General features: G+C 46.8%; 7 protein-coding genes across 7 annotated transcripts; 2 read left to right on the top strand and 5 right to left on the bottom strand.

Annotated features, from left to right (window-relative positions):
* Positions 1-66: 66 nt before the first annotated feature.
* BDBG_17048 (uncharacterized protein) lies at positions 67-2,388 on the bottom strand (the record flags this gene model as incomplete). The annotated part of the gene is made up of 4 exons (XM_031724855.1): positions 67-940; positions 1,006-1,373; positions 1,509-2,162; positions 2,242-2,388. The coding sequence occupies 4 exons, from the start codon at positions 2,386-2,388 to the stop codon at positions 67-69; spliced, it is 2,043 nt and encodes a 680-aa protein (XP_031578295.1).
* A 78-nt stretch (positions 2,389-2,466) lies between these two features.
* BDBG_04396 (uncharacterized protein) lies at positions 2,467-2,781 on the bottom strand (the record flags this gene model as incomplete). The annotated part of the gene is made up of 1 exon (XM_031721649.1): positions 2,467-2,781. One exon carries the CDS (start codon positions 2,779-2,781, stop codon positions 2,467-2,469), a length of 315 nt encoding a protein of 104 aa, XP_031578296.1.
* A 796-nt stretch (positions 2,782-3,577) lies between these two features.
* BDBG_04397 (PP-loop family protein) lies at positions 3,578-5,811 on the bottom strand (the record flags this gene model as incomplete). The annotated part of the gene is made up of 3 exons (XM_002625482.2): positions 3,578-5,343; positions 5,448-5,621; positions 5,685-5,811. The coding sequence occupies 3 exons, from the start codon at positions 5,809-5,811 to the stop codon at positions 3,578-3,580; spliced, it is 2,067 nt and encodes a 688-aa protein (XP_002625528.1).
* Positions 5,812-6,064: 253 nt separating this feature from the next.
* BDBG_04398 (mitochondrial carrier protein) lies at positions 6,065-8,078 on the top strand. The gene is made up of 2 exons (XM_002625483.2): positions 6,065-6,519; positions 6,603-8,078. The coding sequence occupies exons 1-2, from the start codon at positions 6,445-6,447 to the stop codon at positions 7,554-7,556; spliced, it is 1,029 nt and encodes a 342-aa protein (XP_002625529.1). The 5' UTR covers positions 6,065-6,444; the 3' UTR covers positions 7,557-8,078.
* BDBG_04399 (DUF985 domain-containing protein) lies at positions 7,537-9,422 on the bottom strand. Its single transcript, XM_002625484.2, has 2 exons — positions 8,152-9,422; positions 7,537-7,983 (listed from the first exon to the last, which is right to left on the bottom strand). The coding sequence occupies exons 1-2, from the start codon at positions 8,698-8,700 to the stop codon at positions 7,867-7,869; spliced, it is 666 nt and encodes a 221-aa protein (XP_002625530.1). The 5' UTR covers positions 8,701-9,422; the 3' UTR covers positions 7,537-7,866.
* BDBG_04400 (WD repeat protein) lies at positions 8,136-15,355 on the top strand. The gene is made up of 8 exons (XM_002625485.2): positions 8,136-9,947; positions 10,039-10,117; positions 10,258-11,560; positions 11,622-11,832; positions 11,903-12,822; positions 12,902-12,990; positions 13,060-13,225; positions 13,379-15,355. The coding sequence occupies exons 1-8, from the start codon at positions 9,914-9,916 to the stop codon at positions 13,697-13,699; spliced, it is 3,123 nt and encodes a 1,040-aa protein (XP_002625531.1). The 5' UTR covers positions 8,136-9,913; the 3' UTR covers positions 13,700-15,355.
* BDBG_04401 (HAL protein kinase) lies at positions 15,262-20,928 on the bottom strand. Its single transcript, XM_002625486.2, has 4 exons — positions 20,087-20,928; positions 19,571-19,905; positions 18,013-19,387; positions 15,262-17,917 (listed from the first exon to the last, which is right to left on the bottom strand). The coding sequence occupies exons 1-4, from the start codon at positions 20,112-20,114 to the stop codon at positions 17,172-17,174; spliced, it is 2,484 nt and encodes an 827-aa protein (XP_002625532.1). The 5' UTR covers positions 20,115-20,928; the 3' UTR covers positions 15,262-17,171.
* Positions 20,929-21,317: the final 389 nt, after the last annotated feature.

The raw sequence follows: 21,317 nt of genomic DNA on the forward strand, positions 1-21,317 counted from the left end.
AAGGGACAGGATTCAACAACAACGGGAATTGAGGGCTTAGTTGATAAGAAATGATAGCTGGGCCATTTAATAATAGCCGTCAGTATCCTCGTCTTCCCAATACTCGCCATAATCATCCTCCCGAAACTCGTCATCTAAGAGCTCGTCTTCTATTTCGTCGCAGTCATAGTTTTTGAGTATCCACTCCCTCCACTCTTCAAGCAACCGGGCAATTGTCTGATGGCCATGCCGTTTTGCAAATCCAATAGCCCTATGATAATACCAGATACCACCTCCCTCCGTCTCTGCCTCATTCTCCAGCAAAAACTGCACCATGTCTAGCCGTCCCTGTTCCGCTGCAGCTTCTAGGGCTGTTCGACCTTTAATGTCTGCTCGAGAGGCATTGATTTCTACCTCGAGCTCTAGAAGTTGTTTCGTGATACCCATTGCGGCTGCAAGCTGCAGCGCAGTGGCACCCGCGTCTGGGGACAATTGGCCATTCACATCTGCTCCAGCCGTGAGAAGCATGTCAATAAGCTCTAGATGGCCGTGTTCAACGGCAGCCTGCAGTGCTGAGCGTGGGAGGGGCTCATTCGGCCCTTCACCCCAATGGTCGATTGTTGGTACGTTCACGGCTGCTGAGGCATTAACATCTGCTCCATGAGAAAGGAGCAGTGCCACTAATTGAATGTGCTTGAGGCGGCAAGCTAGTTGGAAAGGTTTATCAAGATTGTGAAAGGGGCGCGCGTTGACATCAGCCCCGTGGGAAATGAGTTTAGCGACATCTTCTGAGGTACACTTATTGATTGCAACCAGCAATGATAGGGCATCAGGAAGGTAACCCGCGTCGAGGAGCGATTGCACTGTTTCCCAGCTTTTTCCGAGGATAGCGGTGACCAAGACAGAACCGCGGATCATGGAATTGCTGTGCCAGAACTGCCTTTTGCAGCCCTCACTTAGTCTGTAGTGATAATGTAGAAGTAAGTCCGTATATCCGTAATACCAACTTAATGGAACTGCATTCACCCAAAACCCCAAGATTGAGGAGACATTTCAAAACTGGCCAAATTGTCCAGTAAGCAGCATAACCTACTGCAGTGGCTTCCAACAGCTTGTCCACCTTCCCTTTCGCTAAGGAGGCTTTTGATAGATGTGATATCGTTCCCTTTCTTGAAGGAACAGACAGTGGCACAAAGTGCTCCTGAGTCGTACGGCCGTGGGCCGTGACGAATTGCCCAAGATATCTGGTTCAAATCTTGGGATAAGCAAGCCCCTTCCAGAATTGATTCCCCATTCGGGCCTGTGTCATGGTGAGTAGCGCGGTTGGCCACGAGGAGGTCGACAAGTTCCCGTCGCCCAGCCTTGAGACTGAAAAGAGTTTGCCCCCATTCAACCTGGCGCCATTGCGGAGCAAGAAAGCAGACAGACTGTCATGCCCAGCCCCAAGGCAAGCCTGGAGAGCTGTCCTGTCGTCCCAGCTCTGTTCGTTTATGTCGACGCCCCGGTCTAATAGTGTCTATACTTAAGACGCTATCAAAATCCACCGCTTGCACAAGCTCTCCACCCATAAGCTTAGCCCCTGCCTGCAATAAGATCATAGCGGCTTTATCTATCTTCCGACTGCGCAATATGAGACTATGGACTCTATGTAAGGCAAACTGAAGCGGAGTGTGAAGGCGAGTAATGGTTGCTTCTAGGTTGGCTAGCCTTCTGTTGCTAAAATGGGGGCTTAACATCGGAGAATCTCGTTTTGGTACAAGTGTAATGCCAGTATCGACATCGACTTCATTATCAACAAGGAGCTGTACAAAGCGCGCGTCACATTTCGCAGCTGCTATGTGTAATGGGGACAACTTGTTCAGGTGATTCTGGTTAGCACCAAGTCTAATGATCTTCGAAGCGGTCTGCAGTGTTTCATAGTTTTGCAAGATGGCAGTCTTGAGCGCTATGAATCCCAAACTGTTTTCTCCGTCAATATTGGCACCTGCCGCGAGAAGGAGCTCAACTATGCCAGTTTTGCCGTGGTATGCGGCTACAGTCAGCGCATCTTGGAGGATTTCATGATCTTGGCTGGCTTTATGGAATGACAGAAGAGATCGTATGATTCGGCTGGTTTCAAACTCCTTAGTCTGCCCCTTCTTCTGCGTCCGAAGAGTCTGCCATTGGATTATCAAATGCTCTATCTACGTATTTCGAGCGACGAGCAGGGAATGTGAGAGGTGTGAAACCCGAGACGATATCACTAGAGTACTCAGCACGAACCCAGCAACGAATATCTGCACCGCTATCCATAAGTAGCTTGACCATCTCGAGAGAGCCATGGTCGGCTGTTACATGCAGAGCGGGCACCCCGTTCTCCTCCGTAACTCCATCCACATTGGCGCCGGCCTTGAGCAGGAGTGTAGCCATCTTGATGTTACGGATTCTTGAATCAGCAGCATATTGAATTGGCCGTTCAACATAGCCTGTCATGGACCCATTGATAGGCTAATTTGGGTCAATGCTGGCTTCTAGCAGCGCTTGTACTATGTCCGAGGAGCCTGTGTTGATTGCAGCTTCGAAAAGAGCTTCAGCAAACGCAGCACTGGTTTGGTCTTGTCCGACCGAGAATGTTTTGGCCCACATTCTCCGAGGTAGATTGAGATCTCTAAACATGTCGATAATTCTCGAAAATCTGGATTCTTCCTCCATCCCATCCTCATCCTCAATGTCCTCTATCGGGTTGTTCGATACATGATAGGCCGGGAGGCGGAAGGCTTCTAATTTAGCATCAAGCGGACCCCCACTTGCTAACGCCTTCATTCTCGCAGAATGCTCTCTTGTGAAAGCATCTGGCATCGACTTCGCAATCTCCGTTGCTGCGTGATTGATGCTGGCAATGTTGTTGGTGCTTAATTAAAAATTCCTTGAGCCGACCGCCACAGCGCTGGAATCACTTTCAGCCGTTGATAAGTTTCCAAAGCCCCATTCGTTGATTAGTTTCCTTTTGGTCGAATCTAATATTTAGGTGATCAGCTGCATATCATTCGATTATACCTCGAGACACCACGACTATGCTGCTGCTATCGCTATCATTAGTATCACTGGCTTCGTCATTAATTTGTGATGCGTCGACATCGACAAGGGTCAAGATTCTGTCCCCATCCCGCTGAACAAGAATGCTGTTCTTGGAACCGCTGGACATTCATATGTTAGCTCGCGGTTCTTCATTTTGTCAGAATATCTCAAGAACAACTACCTGGATGAAGAAGTGGTTGCTCGTGACATTGTTTGTTAGTCCCGTATAGGTAGCTATGGTTGTGGAAGGAGCTGTTGATACAAAGAGCTGACGAATTGTTTCCGGTTCTGCCGGCGGAATTTGGTGGTCGAATGAGACGACATCCACTCTTTGAGGTTAGTGAGTGCTCGTATTCTAGTGGCCGTGCCATACGCAAGGCTGCGTTCAGTGAACCCTGCTCGATTGGGGTCTGCAATTCTTCCTTTCGTGCTATTGATACATGTCTATAATTACAAAAGTAGTGACGAAAACTCCCCAAAGTTATTCAAAATTGCGCCTCTGGCCCTAGATGTTTAAGAAAACAAAACAAAAACCTTCGACTCAAGTTTCGCTGAAAGGAGCGCCTCGCGAAATTTCCCTGTCCAAATCCCGAGATACCAGGTTTAATAAATCGAGATCGATGTGTTTATAATTTATCTGCCAGTTCAACGTCCAGTGGTCTCTCCTGGTATTATTATTCCCCATCCTTCGAGTGAAAGTCACTGGCATCCTGAATCCGAACGATGGAAACGCGAGAACCCGCTTCTGCCCGGTTGCTTCTGCGATGACGGGAATAGTATATCTCAGGTCATCCGGTGCATGGTACTGGAGAAGTTCATCCAATTCCTGCCTCGCCTTTAGAGTTGGGAAGGATGGAACATCTGATTTCATGGCATCGGAATGATTTTCGAAAAGAAACAATGCATATTTTGCAAGTCGGCGTCTGACATCTGCTAAGTCTGGACCATCCATTGGACGAACGACAACGGGGATGTTCATGCCATTATATTCAAATGAGTCCTTTTCCGCTGGATGTTTTAAATTTGCTGGCTCGGCCCGCACTCGTATCCAGTGTCGGTTATCCCAAAGTTGCCAGGGCGACCAGCGGGAGTTGTCCGTATCATATTCAGCAATTGGTAATTTGGGAATTTGAAGGTCGAAAGTGGAAACGGGCTTTGAGACACGCCTTGAGTACGGTGGGCGGGTCAGGAGCCAGGTATTTGAACCATAACCATCGTTTTGCTTCCTTGGGACGAACGATTTGAGAGGGACGACTTTGGCCCCAGCCCATTGTCTCGACGGTGTGACGGGTTCGAACTTCACGCCGCCGACCGTAAATATATCCTGTCTTGAGGAAGCTGACGTTTCGCCAGACGCTGACTTTAGTGTAGGAAAAACTATTTGTAGCGCCATTGTGAATTTCTCGAGCGGTATATCGCTTTTTGGAGCAGGAGAAATAATGTCAACAAGGCGTCGCAAAACCATGGCTAGGATCCTCTGAAGCTTAGGTGGGGAACTCCGAATTGACACGCCCTGAGACATTCCAATATCCTCCATAACTCGAGGACCCGGGAAGTCAATCACAAGACTGCCAGTTCGAAGGTCAAGTTTGAGGACTCGAACTTTTTCTAAGAATGCGTTCGTCTCCTCCATGAGCTCATCTGAAATCCTTTGACTGTTTTCAATAAGTTGTAATATTGATGGAGCTTGTAGTGCGCGAGGAAGCGTGCCGTTGGAGAGGAGATGTCGCACTGTGTTTCGAGAAGTAAGGGTAGGATCAAAATTTGTTCGATCGTTTACGAATTGTATGTTGTTTTGAAGGCAAGTAGATGTTAAGCGTGACTTTGGGAAGGAATTAAGCGGACGGAATAGGTAAATACCCCCCTCTGCGATAGGGAGTATAAGATCTTCACGGAAGTGATGGGACGGACCGGTCGCCGAATAGCGATCCGGCTGTAATCGTTTCGAACTTCGACCATAGCGGTCCCTAGCTCCAGCAGATTTTACCCTCCTTTGCCCATCTACTAACCAGACGGAGGAACCACTCTCTGCTACTCCATAAATACTATGGCATTCTGGTATATGGCCTACGCTGGCTACACCCTTGAGGCCGGTTGCCTGGCGTTGTCCTCGGGCTACTCGACTCAGAACCGTTTCAATATTATCGTCCAGGTGGTGTCCCAAAAATAGCGCTCGTGAATTGTAGTCCCTGCAAGCTTTTCCAAGAATTTGATAGCGGAGTTTCCGGGCGACAGTTTCAAAATCGGTGAAGCTGGACGGGTGAGCTCCGCCGGGCCAACTAAGCGTAAGAATGGAAGGGTCAAAACCTAAAGCGCAAGCAAAAAATGGAACTGACAATTAGCACCTGCATTCAAATAGTAAAAATTCAAATTACAAGGATTGAATAGAATATATCATTGCAAAATCATACCAAGGTCTTTAAGCCAATCTGCCACTTTGTGTGCCTCCTCCGTGCTGCCCTCTCTAGCCAAATGGTCGACAATAAAGGGCTTCACCTTTAGGTCAGGAATCAAGCGTTCAGATATCAACTGTTTGCAGAGGAAAGCCAAAGCCATCGAGTCAGGACCTCCACTGACAGCCAGTCCTAAAATCCACGGAATTAGCAAAATGTATACGAAGGATTGAACCTGAGCTTTTTCATGCGAACCTATTCTTGACGGCACACTTGGTGTCGACACGCCTCGCCATCTTTCCCATAGATTTGTTACGGCCTCACAAAACTCTTTTGGGGAAATTGGGCTGCTGCTTTCCGGCCGTAATGCTCTCAGCGCCATCTAAATCGTAGTCAAGCTGGCGGAGCTTGCCGTTGTTGCTCCGTTATCAAAAATTTTTCACTATTCGTCGGTGTCAATATCACGTGATAACGTTGATTTTAAAACCGCTATTGAATTTCAACGCAATCCTGAGATGACTTAACTATTATGAGTTACCTGTTGCTAATTGTTTCCCCTAAAATGCCCAACTACCTAGATAGGTCCCACTGAACCTTACGAATTTGTATTAAACTTCCCTGTGGTTAGAGATCACCCGGTTTATACCAAAAGGGAAAAGGAAGATATAAGTATTTCAATCTATCCATAAAGTTGGTATCAATTTGTAATTCTTTTCGAGGTTCTCTACATTGACTATAGCCGGTCTTTCGGGGTTTTTATGAAAGGAGAATCGTTCGACTCAAGAAAGGTTCGGCAATCGGGAATGATTTGCCGCCTTTGGCAACTCGGCAAGCCGAGATTCCAAAGCTATTTTTTTCCGATGACAACAACCACAGCGAACCCTAGTTAGCGTAGATTATTCTTGGTCCCAACCAAACCTCACCTAACTCACTAATGTAAGTTACATGTCATTGGTGACGGCGATGATGACGTGAAAACTGTTCTGTTACATCAATTCGACAACCCGCAAGCGCCATGGCCGCGATTGAGCCGTCTGAACCGGAGCGGACTTCCGCAGCCGATCCGTCCCTCTGGACGAGGTCGCTCATAGTATGTTCATTTCTTAATAATAATACAATAATCCCTGCGCCCAAATTACTTGTGACTTACATTCTCTACTTTCTCCCTACTAGTCCGGGGCTGTGGCTGGTCTTACAGTCGACCTCTCCCTCTACCCGCTCGATACCATAAAGACCCGCCTCCAGCAAGCGCGGAAACACACTGGGTCGTTCACGAAACACGCTACCCCGTCCCTCCGCCAAACCGTGCGCGGAATCTATGCTGGCTTGCCCTCAGTCCTCCTCGGCTCCGCCCCTTCCGCCGCGAGCTTTTTCATCGTCTACGACGGCGTAAACCGCTACCTTCTCCCAACCCCGTCATCCTCGACTTCCACCCCCGTCTCCTGGCAGCATGCAATCCTCACACACTCCCTCGCGTCATCCCTTGGCGAAATATCCGCGTGCGCTGTCCGAGTTCCTACGGAGGTAATAAAGCAACGCGCCCAGGCTGGGTTGTTTGGTGGATCCACGCTTCGTGCGCTTAAGGATATCCTCTCATTGCGGCACGCGGGCTCCGGGAGTGCCAATGACACGCGGAGGCGAGGGCTGGGCCTCGTTATAAGAGAATTATACCGCGGCACGGCCATCACGATTGCGCGCGAGATCCCGTTCACCGTCTTGCAGTTTACAATGTGGGAAACGATGAAAGATGCATATGCGTCCCGAGCTTCGGGAACAGATGCCCACACCGTCCCCGGGTCCGGATCAACTGGGGTGGGTGCCGGACCGAGTGCGTTATTTGGCAGCATTGCGGGAGCTGTTGCTGCGGGGCTGACGACTCCGCTTGATGTTGTCAAAACTAGAGTCATGCTTGCGAGGAGAGGCGGCAGCGAGCATATACGGGTGCGGGATGTTGTGCGCGGGATCATGAAGGAGGAAGAATTTGGCGCGTTCTGGAGGGGAGTTGGGCCGAGGGTTGCGTGGATTGGGATAGGAGGGGCTGTGTTCTTGGGCAGTTACCAATTTACTTCGAACATGCTTCAAATGAGGCAGACTGGCAAGATATACACTGGATCAGATCCTCTATGATGGTTGAAACAGGAAAAAGAATTAAATTATCCTGGGACACGAGGGATGAATGTACAGTATATTACATTTTACGGCATTTAGATTTTGCTATTTCTATCCATAGACATGTGAATACTATACGTAACAATTCAACTCAGTTTCATAAAAAAACACTTAGAGGATAAGAGATAGAGTGCATTACTAGAACTGCTATTCACTGTTGCGCCTATCGTTCGATTTGTCTACCTGAACATCTTCGTTCTTTTCTGCAATCCTAATGCTGAAGCTTTCATAACTCTATTGTTTTCCCCCTCTCCTTTCCCATTTGCTTTCAAGCTTTCTTCACCATCCATGCCAACTCCTTGGCTTGTTCAGGCGTCAATAGTTCTTCCAAAGTCCCAGGCAACATGAAATCGTTATCCTGGTACTCGAATCCGGGGACGACGGTCTAAACAATTTTAGTGGTAAATTAGCAAATAACGAACTGAGCAACCCAATGCTTGAGACGAAAATAACCAAATAAAACTAAAAGTAACACCCAAAAACTTGAAAAAAAAAAAAAAAAAAAAAATGAAAAAAAAATGAAAAAAAAAAAAAAGAAAGAAATTCTCCATACCTCGCTAATCAGCAATCCCTCTGTATCTTTCCCTGCCTCATGATCTGGTAGCAGATAGCTACCCTTGAACTTCCCCCCCTCAACAATCCACTGTAACTTTTCACCAGCCGCAATATTCTTCCCCACCACAAAAGTTTCAATCCTCGCTTTGGCCCCCTCTTCCACCTCGCCCGCATGGATGATTACATATCTCCCCCGCCCACGGTGCAAGGTATGCACAGTCCGTGACCGATTCCTGTGGAAGACACCTAATGGTCTTCCAGGGGTGAGATAGTAGAAAATAGAAGTGCTGGCGGAGCGGGTGGAATCGTCACCGACAGCTTGAGCGGTGGCATGGCCTGGTTGATGACGGTACGGCTTAGTATCTTTGAGGAACGGGTTTGGGACGCGGAGAGGGTCCCTGTCGGTTTCGATGAAGTATCCGCCCTCGATGTGCGTTTGGAGGCTGAGGATGTTGATTGTCTGTTGGGCTGCGGGGAGTTCTGTGGCGGGGGCTGAGGCGGGGGGATACACGGGTTTGATATCTGAGAGTGGCGGGGTGGTGTCCATCTTTTATTGTGGTTATTGATTGTATTTGTTTTTATTTCGCTTTCTTAACTTTTTATCTCTTTATAAATTTGTTTTCGTGGTCTGTTTCCCTTCCTGCTATGAATTTCCTTTCGCTTCCTGGGTGGTCGTGGTAGTGACGATGTTTATGTGAGATAGACTAAATAGTTAGTTAACTAGAAGAAAGAGGGGCAGCAACAACTTCTTCTATCTTTCAAACAAAGCAGGCCAGACCATGTTTTATGCTGGGGTAAACCAACGAATTAAGGTATCTGCTGCTGCTAGAAGAATGATGTATCCGAAAGTTAACTTACTGATTAAGTGAATTCGTTTTCTATTGGGCAGTAATTAAATATCCGATCCCTGCTGGAAACGTCCCAACAAAGATAAAACACCCGATGTTGACTTCTCTCGCTTCTTTGTAGCCCTGTTAAACTCCTGACTCCTGTGTCCGTACAACTTCAGAAACACTCTGTGCATGGATGACCATACGATAGATATTTGTATGGCTAGATATCTGATGTCCCTCTCCAGAGACACTTCACATCTCAAGCGCCGGAGTCGATGATGACTGCCAACACAAGAATTTGTGAAGTCCAGAGGTAAGAGCATTATTTAAATTAGTGTGAATTGAAACTGACAGGGTCATATCACACGATATACGGAGAAGATGGAATGGCATTTAATATTATTACTTATGAAAAATCGCTGACTTTGGATGACTGTTGCCGGTGTTTACATTTATCTATCCATACAGGTTACAGTTTCTCCGTACATTTTGAGAAAAATATAACTCCTCGATACAGGGCCTGTAATCTCAGCTATTGGAATGGCGAGGTTTCGTTGGTGCGGAGTGTACCAAGCCACTTGGCATGTATTGGTATTACACTTCATCACCCGCTGTTACTAGCCCGGTGCACGGCCACTTAACCTTCCTTACTTAAACAATCGCAAAGCCATCCATTCTCCGTCTGTTGCTCCTCCGCCACAACACCACCACCACATTGATGGATGAATCCAGAGCTCGATGCAGTCTGACCAGCCGCCTGGGATGATTTAATTGTTTTATCTGCTGTGAATTTCGACTGTTCTCCCCGCCGGTGCCCTATCCCATGGCTTGGTCTATTTGTCTCGATTCTGCCGCCGCCTGAGTTCGCCGTGCGCATGCTGGCTCGCGTCCTATCATTACCGATTGCTCCTCCATAAGATACCCTCGATGGCGAGAAAGTCTAGCCAGCGAGTCAGCTATGGTATGTTAGCTCACTCCTGTTGTTCGTTTCTAAAGAATAACATCTGCTGTGCTGCAATGGGCTGCTAACTCCACTCTCTCTGCCCCTCTAGTGCTGCCTATGCCAGATGCCCCAGGGGGGCATCGCCTAGGTGTCAATGGGCTGGCGGTCGACACTGGAAGTTCAATCCTGTGAGTGCAAAGAACCGTTATGCTTTATATTAGAACCCGCCGGATGCAATTTCGCCCAACCTTGGCGCAAACGTTTTCTGGCTCCCAACCATGTCATCATTGCACATGTTCAACCAACAACTAACTTACCTGTCGCATAGGTATTCGGCTGGTCGCGATGGAGTTATCTGTGCCTGGGACTTAAACCTTGATCTCAAGTCGGGCGGCGTTTCTAACCACTTCTCCTCCGCCTCGTCAGGCACTACATCCTCTAATGCCGTCTCCAATTCGAGTTCCAAAACTGTAGAAGCAACAACTTTCCGCCGCCAGGTTCAGGCACATACACATTGGATAAATGATATTGTCCTTGCCCAAAACAACTCAACCCTCGTTTCTGCATCATCCGATACGACTGTTAGGGTATGGCGGCCAGAATCACAAGATTTGCAGCTACCCCCTTCGATCGGCAAGCACGGCGACTATGTAAAATGTCTCGCGACACCAGAATTGCATTCTGAATGGGTTGCGTCTGGTGGTTTGGATCACAAAATATATCTATGGGATCTGAACGGAGCTGGAGAGAGGTTAAAAATTGACTTATCTGAAGATGAGCTTGCAACTAAAGGTTCTGTGTATGCCCTGAGCACAAAAGGCTCCATATTAGCAAGCGGAGGCCCAGAATGCGTCGTTCGCGTATGGGATCACAGATCAGGGAAACTGATCACGAAATTTGTTGGCCACACAGACAATGTGCGAGACATATTAATCAACCAGGATGGAGATACAATCATGACCGCATCCTCTGACCAGACGGTCAAAATCTGGTCCATGACAGCTGGCCGATGCATGCATACTCTGACCATGCATAATGACAGTGTCTGGTCGCTGTATTCCGATCATCCTCAATTATCCGTATTCTACTCGAGTGATAGATCAGGTTTGGTTGCTAAAACGGACTGTCGAAGGGCTGCAGACTTTGACCAGGGTGTCTGTGTGGCCGCGCTGCAGGAAAATGACGGAGTCGTGCAGGTTGTTGCTGCGGGTGATTATATCTGGACTGCAACACCAAAATCAAGTATCAACCGATGGAATGATGTCGACACGACTGCTGAAGTTGATTTGCCGCCCTCGTCACAGCATCGACATACTTCTAGCACTGTCTCGTGTCAAAGCACTGGTGATATTAAACCTTCTTTTGAAGTTTCAGAGTCCGCGCCATCGCCACGGAGACTCCCACGCAGCTCCATTCTACAATTATCAAATGCGGCCCCAGCTGTGGGGGGACGGATCGTCCATGAAATGGTACTTGACGATGACCTGGAGTTGGTAACCCCTCTCCAAGCGCTGCCTGAAGAAACAATAGTGGGACAAAACGGCTTAATCAAACACGTTCTACTCAAAGACAGGAGGCGTGCGCTTACTCAGGATACTGCCGGGGAGGTAGTACTCTGGGATCTCATAAAGGTAAGCGAGAAACAGAAGACCACGATGAGAAATATTCCATTCTAACGGGAAATTTCGCCAGTGTATTCCAATTAAATCGTTTGGGAAGCGTCACTTAGATGATGTCACTTCTGAAGTTAACACGATAGACACCATAGCGAACTGGTGTACCTTGGACACGCGGACGGGAAGACTCTCTGTGATCCTAGAAGCTAATCGTTGTTTTGATGGTGAAATTTATGCTGATGAGGCAGGTCTTGATGACCTGAGCCAGTTCAAGGAAGATCAAAGGAGTATGTTTAATGTCCCTTTCGGGCAGATAAGTAGAGTCGGTATAGATAGTTAACGTTATTTTCGGAACAGTTAACCTTGGAAAATGGGTTCTTCGATATTTATTCGCCAGCCTCATTGATGAAGAAATCAAACGAGATGCAGCATATCAACAGACTCTAGAAGCGAAGGCAAAGGAGACGCAAGGGATTTCTCGACTGAACGCCCCTGATTCAATAGATATTCCGAAAATAGTAGCCGAGGGGGTAGCCGAAGCTGGAGCTTCCAGCGCAACACGAACGGCCAATGGAATGCACCACCCTGTCACACCTGGGCTTTCCATTGGATTCGTCACCCCTGGAGGGCAATCATCTTTTTCTGATTTTGGGAATAGTACGTTAACGTCGACTTCTGGAGTCCACGGTGGTGGAAAGGACCAAACCGATTATTTTGCTTCCTCTGCCAACACGCACACGATCGACTCTCCGGATCCAAATCCGAAGTCTCCGGTCCCACCAGAGGATGAATCACAATCACAGCTGGGAACCTCGCCAGCCGATACAGAGAAAGAAGATAAGCCGGGCAAACGAAGTGGATCTCGTTTCGGTAAAAAGTTCCAAATGTCCTTTCCCAAAAAACTGGGAAGAACTTCCACTGAAACGAAGCCAATCATCGAAGTGAAGGTTGAAGAGGAGTCTGACGACAAGTCGTTTGAAAAAGAGAAAGTGTATGACGAAAACCTAAGCGGCGTTATTGAAAAGATGAGATTTGAATATGAAGAAGCGTTGAACGAACACCCGGAGCAGCCGTTGTCTACTAGGATCACCCCGAGCGAAGAAAATGAGACACCGACCCTAACCTTACCACCAAATACAGCAATACTTATACAAGAAGAACACCCCGATTCAGCTGTTCCAGCAGACCTCTATCGAGGGACGGTGGGGACTGTAGGCGCGGATGCCGATATGCTTGAGAAAGCCGCACCTAAATGGCTCGGAGAGTTCCTTCTACGAGTAAGTTTTTTCTCAGTTCTTCTGGTTATTATGGTTATCTCCAAATTAACGAAAGTAATCCATTAACTTGTCCCCGCAGAACACGATACCCTTCAAAGAAGTATCCAAGGTCGCATTTTCTTTGAAACCCTATAACGACCTACTCCCTCCAGTTGTGAAGCCTGATACGTATGTTATTACCAAACCTCCTTCCCCGTTCTCATTTTTGGTAGTTAACATTAAACCTTGGAGCTCCAGTCTCTCAACGAACACCAACCCCTCCCGCCTAAATGCCAACCGTATGCTCCGCGCCAAAAAGATCCTCGCATATGTTGCCGAACGCATCGACCCGCAAAACCCTGATGACCCGGATGCAAACACTCTGAAACCGGAAGAATATTTGGAACTATACTGCCAAAATACTGTAGGTTCCCAGTCCCACTGCTACTATTTCGTCACAGATCAGGACTTCCCCTCTCTGAAGACAAAAACCAAAACATGGACTCTTTCCTACATGCACGTGCACTGTACATACCTCGAAGCTCTTCCAAGCTAACCAAACATAACCTTCCGAAAGCTTATCCCACACGACATGACCCTCTCCACAATCCGCACCCACATCTGGCGGACCGGTAACGACATGATCCTCTTGTACAAAGCCAACGGCAAGCGGGAGATTCCAATTCCAGGCTCCGAGGCCGCAGCAGCGTCAGCGCGCGCCTCAACGTCAGCTTCGGATGCAAAACCTGGGAACAACGATGATACAGATTTGCCGCAGAAAATGTCGACGCTTGGTGTGTCGGGCGCCTCTGAAGCTAATATAGCAGGCGCTGGTATTGGTGGTTCTAGCTCGGTGACATCGGCGACGTCTAGGTCGGTGTCTGGGACGGAGATATGAGGTGAATTCATTTCATATTTTTTTGTTCATAATATTCTTTCCTCTGAGAAGCTATTACGATAATTTTTCGTTTTACTTTTTCACACTATTTATTATTTCATTTATCCCCTTGTTAGGCTGTTCCGTTTTGTGAGTTGCCCATTTTGCAAAACCGCTCTGGAGCAAGCCGCTAGTTCTGTGACACTCTGAGGGAGAGGATACCCGAGTCCTTCTAATACACAGCGGATTGGTTACTATTCTTCTTCAACTTCCTTGTTTATGTTTTTAACCTTCTGATTGCAATGTGATATGTATATACGTATATACATTCAAGCGGAACACAATTTGGCGATGCTGCCTGAGGAAATCCATATCGATGGATTTCCGAATTATTGTCAAGACACTCCTACATCTGATCCTGCTACACCTCACGCGCGGAAACGCAGAGAAGTGAAAATAAACAAAAGCACAATGAGCGAAACCCAACCCGTTCCTCCCAGGCTAGCATACATATCTACAACCTCTTATCACTCCACAGTTCCAATCTCCCTCAACCCTTTCGTCAATGCCTGCAAACGCGTAAACTCCTGCCCATCCTCCCCCAAGCCCCCAAGCAAACGCACCGCCCCCTCGCCACCATGATAGGGAATGAAAATATTTTATGCCAGTAACAGAGTTACAACTTAAATTCTTAGTACTAATCATAACTTTTGAAAGAATCCTCCATAGACTAGCTGAATTTGGTTCATATCATGTTGATGATTCTGGATGTGATAAATGAATCGGGTTTAGGCGCAGTGGTTAGTTCTCCGCAGGGTGTTGACACGAGTCCAAGTGTCAAGGTTTCACCAGGGCCAACATCATCACACACTGCCTACCTACACCCAAGATGGCATCCTCCTTTGTTGTGTCTTTATGGGTTCAACTGATGCGGCTTTCTTTGATAAAGCAGATGTGCTTTGATGCAGGAGTGAGACTACTATATTTGCTGCTCTATTCATCAGATATGAACTCAATAGAGAAATTGTTTGCTGAGTTGAAGGCTTACATTAAGAAGAGCTCATCTTTATGAGAAGAGCTCTAGTTAGAGTGTCAGTGTTTTCCTTCAATAATATGTTGATGTTGTCAGTGTAAGATATTTTGTTGATCTCATCCACTCAGAATCAAATGAATGTCATTTGTTGTCATTTGAGAGCATCATAAATGTGATTCCTGCTGCAAAATTTATAAATGCAAATGCATGTTTTGAGTGTTCACATAGATGACTGAAAGATCTCATGCATATAAATCCAGTATCAAAATCTGATGGTCAGATTTGAGATCAGACTTTTTCAATATTCTCAGAGCTTCTACAAGTCATTTACAAGTGTGAGAGAGTTACTGCATCTCAAATGCTCAAAGTCTCTCAATCAACTGAGGTTTCTCTGGCTTCAATAAAACTCTCTTTACTAAGACTCAAGAGTATGTATAATAATATATCTTTGATGCTTCTTTATTCATTTTACTCACCTCACCTTCTCTTGACATTTTATCAGGTTTCAAGGCTCACTTTTTCAGACTAGACATCAGTATCATAATCAATTCTCACTTTATTATCAAGAAAAAACAAATTTTTCATCTTTGTCATAATCACTAAAACTGCATGATTCAGAATCACTCAAACACATTTGACACAAAACTGTAAGAAAACTGCAAAGATTATCTTCTGCAAAGTGAACTACTGAATCACTTCAATCTTTTACTGTTAGATGAATGAGATGATGTGACTCCCTGAGGAGGACTGATATAATTCCAAGCTCAGATACAAGAATGGTTTCTTTAGCAGTATGTTTAACTTCTCTCTTGACATTTATTTATGGGAAAGTATGAATAGTTCAAGCAACCTGCAATTCATCTGAAATGTACTCAATGCTCATCTTGACACTGAGGGCTATATACAACTTTGGCAAGGACAATTATGACAAGAAGGTGGTCTTTGATATTCTGAAATGAATTTTCTGTTCTCCAGAGCCCTTCAAGGAGCTCACTGTGAGAGGAAAGCAGTGACTGATTTAGTTAGGAACAGGTGTGAAACGTGTGCGGTAATATCTTTTCCAGGCTTTGCTAGTACAAGACTGAGTGAGGTATATGCCTAGAGAGAGTTCGCGTATTTGGTAGTTCTTTTGGATGTGTAGGCTGAGTGTTCTGTGACAGATTTAAGTACCATAGTAGCTTGATAACTGGGTGGGGAATAAATGGCAGAGTGTTGGATCATGGAGCGAATTTTGCAAAGCACTCTGAAGTTGTATTAACCACAATGAAAGAGGTGCTGTATCCCAGCTCTTTTCATAGGACCAAACGATGAACAAATTCCATTCAAAACCAACAACATCGTTGATAGGAATGAGAAATGGGATCGGAACGTGATCTGAGATTAGACCAGTATTAAGGCAGCCTACCTCTATAGTGACATTTGGGTCAAATGGGTATTCGGGTTCGATTCCCACAGGGGTGATACATCAAAATCCGATCAGGTCAAGATTGAAAAACCAGAACTCAAGCATCTCAGGTTCTTAATGAATAAAGAGGTGTACTAAATAAATAAATTTGCTTTCAATTCTGGGCTGGGATCATGTACTCGCGAGTCTCGAAAATTGTCACTCTCTGTATTTCCTATATTTCATGTTATCTTGGTTTGGTTTCAACACCTTTACAGAGTATTTCCTCCTGCATAACCAACTCTTGGCCTGTATTTATCATTGTACTGTACAAGGACTCATCATAAGCTCCGCTTGCATATGAGTATAATGGAAGAATAATAATAATAACGAATGCAAAGTATGCATTAATGACAATACAGATAAAGAAATAAAAGTGAATTCATTCATTTCTTTGAAAGGGAAAAAAAAACACTCATGCAATTCATGCAATTGAATCATCAACTCTGATATCATCATGTCATGTCATGACATTTTCTGGCTATTTCCTTTTTGAAATATTAGTGATACCACCCAGCCTCATACTTGTTTAATAATGTTCATTTTCCCAGCTTAATCACTGGGTCAATCAGCCAGATACACAAGAGACATATAGATTATTGTATTGTGGAAAGCAATTGAGGAAGAGAAAGAAAGGGGTGGAAAAAAGGCGGAAGCGAAATAATATAATCGTCATCTGAAGAAAAGAAAAAATTAAGAAAACAACAACTATAAAAAGGGCTAGTTGGAAAAATTTAAAGCACACACGTATGGAATTTTTTTTTTTCGTTATGCCTTTGCCCCGGCTTCGAGGGTTTTGTGAAGGAAGGCGGGAGTGCCGCTAGATATTCGAGGGAGGGTCGAGTTTTAAGTTATCTTTCGTAGTGGGGCAATGGCTTCGAGAGAATTGGGAATGGCACCGTTAACATAGCATCATCGGGGTAAAACAATTTATATACACACCCCGGCCATCCATATGGGGATGGGGAGGGAAAATATAAAAAAAATAGACTCATTAATTTAACAGTCGAAGAGCCTCACGGCTTGACCTTTTTATTATTATCGTTGGCTGGAGGTGGAGCTGCGGATGGTGGTTCCAAGACATGCGTGTGGTTCGCCGCATGAACCACAGTGCCGCATTCTTTCTGATAACAAACCTGACAGCTTCGGACCCACGAATCGGCCAGCACATCTTGTAGCGTTGCACGCTCCCGAGGATTCAGCTTGAGCATGTGGGCGATCAGGGGTCGTGTTTCCCGGGGCAGAATACGCAGGAGACGCCAGGGGCCTTTTATAACTTCTGGGCGCTGACCTGCCTGGCCTACTTGGGAAGATGATTGCGATGGAGGAATCTCACTTTTCGGTTGGCTTTCATCGCTCTTGGTGTTCTGGTCGGCGGCATTTGTGACGTTAGAGGATAGTCGAGACCTTGACCTAGACCGAGAGTGATTGCGATGGCGACTTGACGAACGAGCATCTTCATTTCTCTCATTGGCGCGAGGGGGTTGTCTCTTGGATGCATCAATCACGCTTGGGAGATCCGGCGTTGAACGTGGACGAGTTTTTAGAAGGCCGATCGTCTCAGATTCAGAACGCTGATGGCTAGGGGGCGAGGCAAAGAGCTTGAAAGAATTGTCGGTCATGCGTGGTTGTTTCCATGGAAATCGACGTAGGGACATGCAGCAGAAAATTATCGCTAACGACCATATATCGGTTGGACGGGGGTCGTAGCGCTTCTCATCGTAAACTTCAGGTGCCAAATACGGATCGGAACCGACAACTCCTAATTTGCATTCTGTTAGTGAGACGAGACGGAAAGAAGTAGAAGAGGAGATTATGCAATCCATTTGGGGGGAGGGGGTAACAGGGGTAACAAACCAGTTGCGAGCACAATGTCGTTCTCAAAAGGATATCTGAAAACAACGGCACTTCCAAAATCAATCAGTTTCATGATCCCTCGATCGCTGACAACAACATTGTCCAATTTCAAGTCTCTATGCGCCAGACCCATCCCATGCAGATAAACAACACCGCTGAGAATTTGCAAAAACGAACAGGCGATTTCTTCTCTCGTCATTCTTCCGGTCATGACAATCGCGAAAAGATCGTAGGGGGCAAACTCCATGACTTCGTACCACCGCCCACCCTCGTTGATGATATCCATTGTCTCAATTATGTTGCCGTGATGCAATGTTGATCCGATACAGAACTCTGCCGTCACTTTTTTGGAGTAATCCTTTTCATTCTCCCATGAATGGCGATCTCGGAATTGCTTCACAGCAAAAGTGACACCATCCGAATTACGCTTCAGCAACCGAACTGAGCCTCCTGCGCCGGATCCTAGCACTCTACCTAACTTGCCATATTTTGACTGAAGACCATGATCATCTGCAAACGGTATAGATACAGGGGCCGGTTGGAACTGAGGATGTTTCGCGGATTTCGGGGAATCCTTCTTCGAGAAGCTGGACGCGGGTGAACCGCTACGCTTATGTTTATTGCCCATCCGGAAAAAGCGTTTCAGCTCCGACATAGATCCGGAACTTTTGCCATCGTGTGGCCCGCCAGAATCACCGAGTCGGCTATCCTTTCTTCCAGGGAAGAAGCTACCCCGTTTTTCATAGGCTTTAAGGTCGCCTCCGCTAGCTGATCGAGGAATGCGCGCAGGAGACCGCGACTGGTTCGCTCGGCGCTTGGCATCTACACTTGCAAAAACAAAGCGAGGATCAATCTGAGAGAGGCTCTTAGGCTGAGGGGGTCTCCGGGTTCGAGAGTAAGGGTCATTGTGATCTCCACCGGGAGTAGTTGCCCCTGAGACAGGCGTACTCCAGCCCGGTTCACACTTCTGGGTTGGGGGAGGGCTCGGCTCGCGGGACTCAGGTTCGGAAGACTGGGCTAGGTAAAATTTTGGTTTGCGAGTGCGAGATTGTCTAGCGTCATCCGCAGCGGAAGCATCTGCGTACTTAGTCGATGAAGGTTCAGAGGAAGGTGAAGGGCGGGACCCAGCCCCAATAGAGTCGTATCCTTTTCCGGGTACGTCATTTGATAGCGATGTCTGTGGAGTGAACTCGGACTGTTCCGACGTCCCGATCCCATCTCTATAGTCAGTTTGGTCTCCCTGTTTTCCCTCACGGCTTCCAGAGCCGGTAGGGGTAAGTACCGGGGACTGAGCCCCTGATATAGTAGGGGAGATCGGGACAGATCTACTATGATCCCGAAAGCTCCGAATACTACCCGAATCTTTTGAAGGAACCTGAAACACGTCTTTGTTAGTAAACGGAACCGGGGAGTATAAAAAGAGTATATAAACAACACGTAGAAGCTAGCCCGACAACTTTTGCGGATGAAGAGCGGAAACACAGACGCGTCTCAAAGGCTGGACACGGGGGGAGGGGGGGAAGGGGCAGAGTAGGAAGTTCTTAGAATTAGCACATACCCTTGAGGCGGGGAGGGAAACAGGATCAAAAGAGAAATTTTGCAACCGGGCCTCCTGTAGCCTGGACTTCTGAAGCTGTATGGAAAGAGACTGTATCTCGTCGTTCGGGGGTTGGAGAGTATTAGAAGGCTCGTTGCTTTCTTGGGCAGAGATGGCAGGCTCGATTTCTTGGTTTACAGAGGCGAAACGGACGGCCTGCTGGCCATGCTGTGATGACGGTCGGGAACTCGAATTCGTCGCCATCGCGGAATGGATTGGGTGCTGGTGCTGCTGAGGGTGATGGTGATGTTGATGATGGGGAGGGGGTTGATTGTCTCTACCCGTAGGTGGAGAGTCTGTAAGGTTGAGGTTCACGTCAATGAAGAATGAACTATAAAAATGGACGAGATTGCCGCAGAGGCCGGGAAGGGGCCATCAGGGCAAGGTTTTCTTTTCCTTTCGTTTCTTTTTTTCTCTCTTTCATCCCTTGTAACCAGTGTTTTTTGGTATTGTAGTGTAGTGGAGCGTCAGACGTACCTTCGTGCTGGGAGGACTCGGAAGCCATGGTCGTGAAGAGTGTGGGAAAAGCAACAGGACGCCTCGAGACACATTACCTACCCCTCGACTGATGCTCCCGGGAGAATTGATGATGATGATGGTGGTGCGGATAGCCTCGAATTGGACGGGGTGGATCGTGACGGGTTTTGTTTGCCCAAAAAAAATATAAAATATAAAATATAAAATAAATATAAAATAAAATAAAAAAGATAAAGAGGAGGGGCGGGCGGAAGGCGGATGTGGCTGAAATGGGTAACCCACGCCGCAGACAAGAAGAGATATCAGAACAAACTACTCCGTACGCTGTAAGCTTCAGAAACCAAAGGACGGTCTGCACGATCAATGGGATCAGGATGCTGGTGACTGTGCTCCAGGGCGCGGACAACGAAAGGCTTAGCAGCGTCTGTTGGTCTGTTGGTCTGTTGGATGGTTGATAAGCAGGCTGCGGACGATGCGACGGGCGACGTGGATGACGGATGGGATGGCGGATGGGAAGACGGAGTCACAATTGCCCGCTAGGTTAAGCTAAACGCTAACTAGCTAATGATACATCAATATCCACTCTACGGGCTAAACACACCAACCACCCACCCCACCACCCTAACCGTGGGCTTCCTTTTTTGCCTGCTGTTTTGTTTGGCAAAACAACTCTCGACCGGGCTCAGAGATTCCGCAAAACCACGGCTTCGGCGTGCGTCAAGAAAGAGCTCGACTGTGGCTGTGGACTGCGGACTGCGAAAAGGGAGTTGAGTGGCTTTTAGACTCCCTGAGATGAAGTAGAGATATTTTAAGGGCATGGGAAAATATTTTTCAACCCCGAGAAAGGTTATTTTGAATTGTTCCAGATAACATTTCATCTTCTAACTATAACTATAGGAATCTTGACAGGCGCAGGACCAAACGCTGTAGTATATATACATACATTTCAAGGTTGTACAACATATAATTACAGTATTCCCCGGGTGTCTGTGTCTGTGTCTGTGCTACCCTACCAGTATTATTCTGTCGAAGAAGTTATCCAATATCTGAATACCTCGGGCATTGTGAACTGTACATTTGGTTATACGCATTTTGCAGGGGGATTGCCCCAATTCCAGCCAATCTCCCTCCCACCATCTACTCTATACACACCCTAGTGTCTCATAGAAACAAAAAGAACAAGCTTTCTTAAGGTGGAGAAATTGAGTCCCTAAATGTTCATATATATAAT

Source organism: Blastomyces gilchristii (genome assembly GCF_000003855.2).
Source record: "Blastomyces gilchristii SLH14081 genomic scaffold supercont1.7, whole genome shotgun sequence".
NCBI lineage: Eukaryota > Fungi > Ascomycota > Eurotiomycetes > Onygenales > Ajellomycetaceae > Blastomyces > Blastomyces gilchristii.

Coding starts and splice junctions, on each gene's coding strand:
- BDBG_04398 (XM_002625483.2), top strand. CDS start 6,445: ATGGCCGCGATTGAGCCGTCTGAACCGGAGCGGACTTCCGCAGCCGAT. Junction 6,520..6,602: donor TCTGGACGAGGTCGCTCATA/GTATGTTCATTT, acceptor TCTCCCTACTAG/TCCGGGGCTGTGGCTGGTCT.
- BDBG_04399 (XM_002625484.2), bottom strand. CDS start 8,700: ATGGACACCACCCCGCCACTCTCAGATATCAAACCCGTGTATCCCCCC. Junction 7,984..8,151: donor AGGGATTGCTGATTAGCGAG/GTATGGAGAATT, acceptor AAAATTGTTTAG/ACCGTCGTCCCCGGATTCGA.
- BDBG_04400 (XM_002625485.2), top strand. CDS start 9,914: ATGGCGAGAAAGTCTAGCCAGCGAGTCAGCTATG. Junction 12,823..12,901: donor TCGGAGAGTTCCTTCTACGA/GTAAGTTTTTTC, acceptor TTGTCCCCGCAG/AACACGATACCCTTCAAAGA. Junction 13,226..13,378: donor AACTATACTGCCAAAATACT/GTAGGTTCCCAG, acceptor ACCTTCCGAAAG/CTTATCCCACACGACATGAC.
- BDBG_04401 (XM_002625486.2), bottom strand. CDS start 20,114: ATGGCTTCCGAGTCCTCCCAGCACGAAG. Junction 19,906..20,086: donor CGAGTCCTCCCAGCACGAAG/GTACGTCTGACG, acceptor TCAACCTTACAG/ACTCTCCACCTACGGGTAGA. Junction 17,918..18,012: donor CGACATTGTGCTCGCAACTG/GTTTGTTACCCC, acceptor AATGCAAATTAG/GAGTTGTCGGTTCCGATCCG.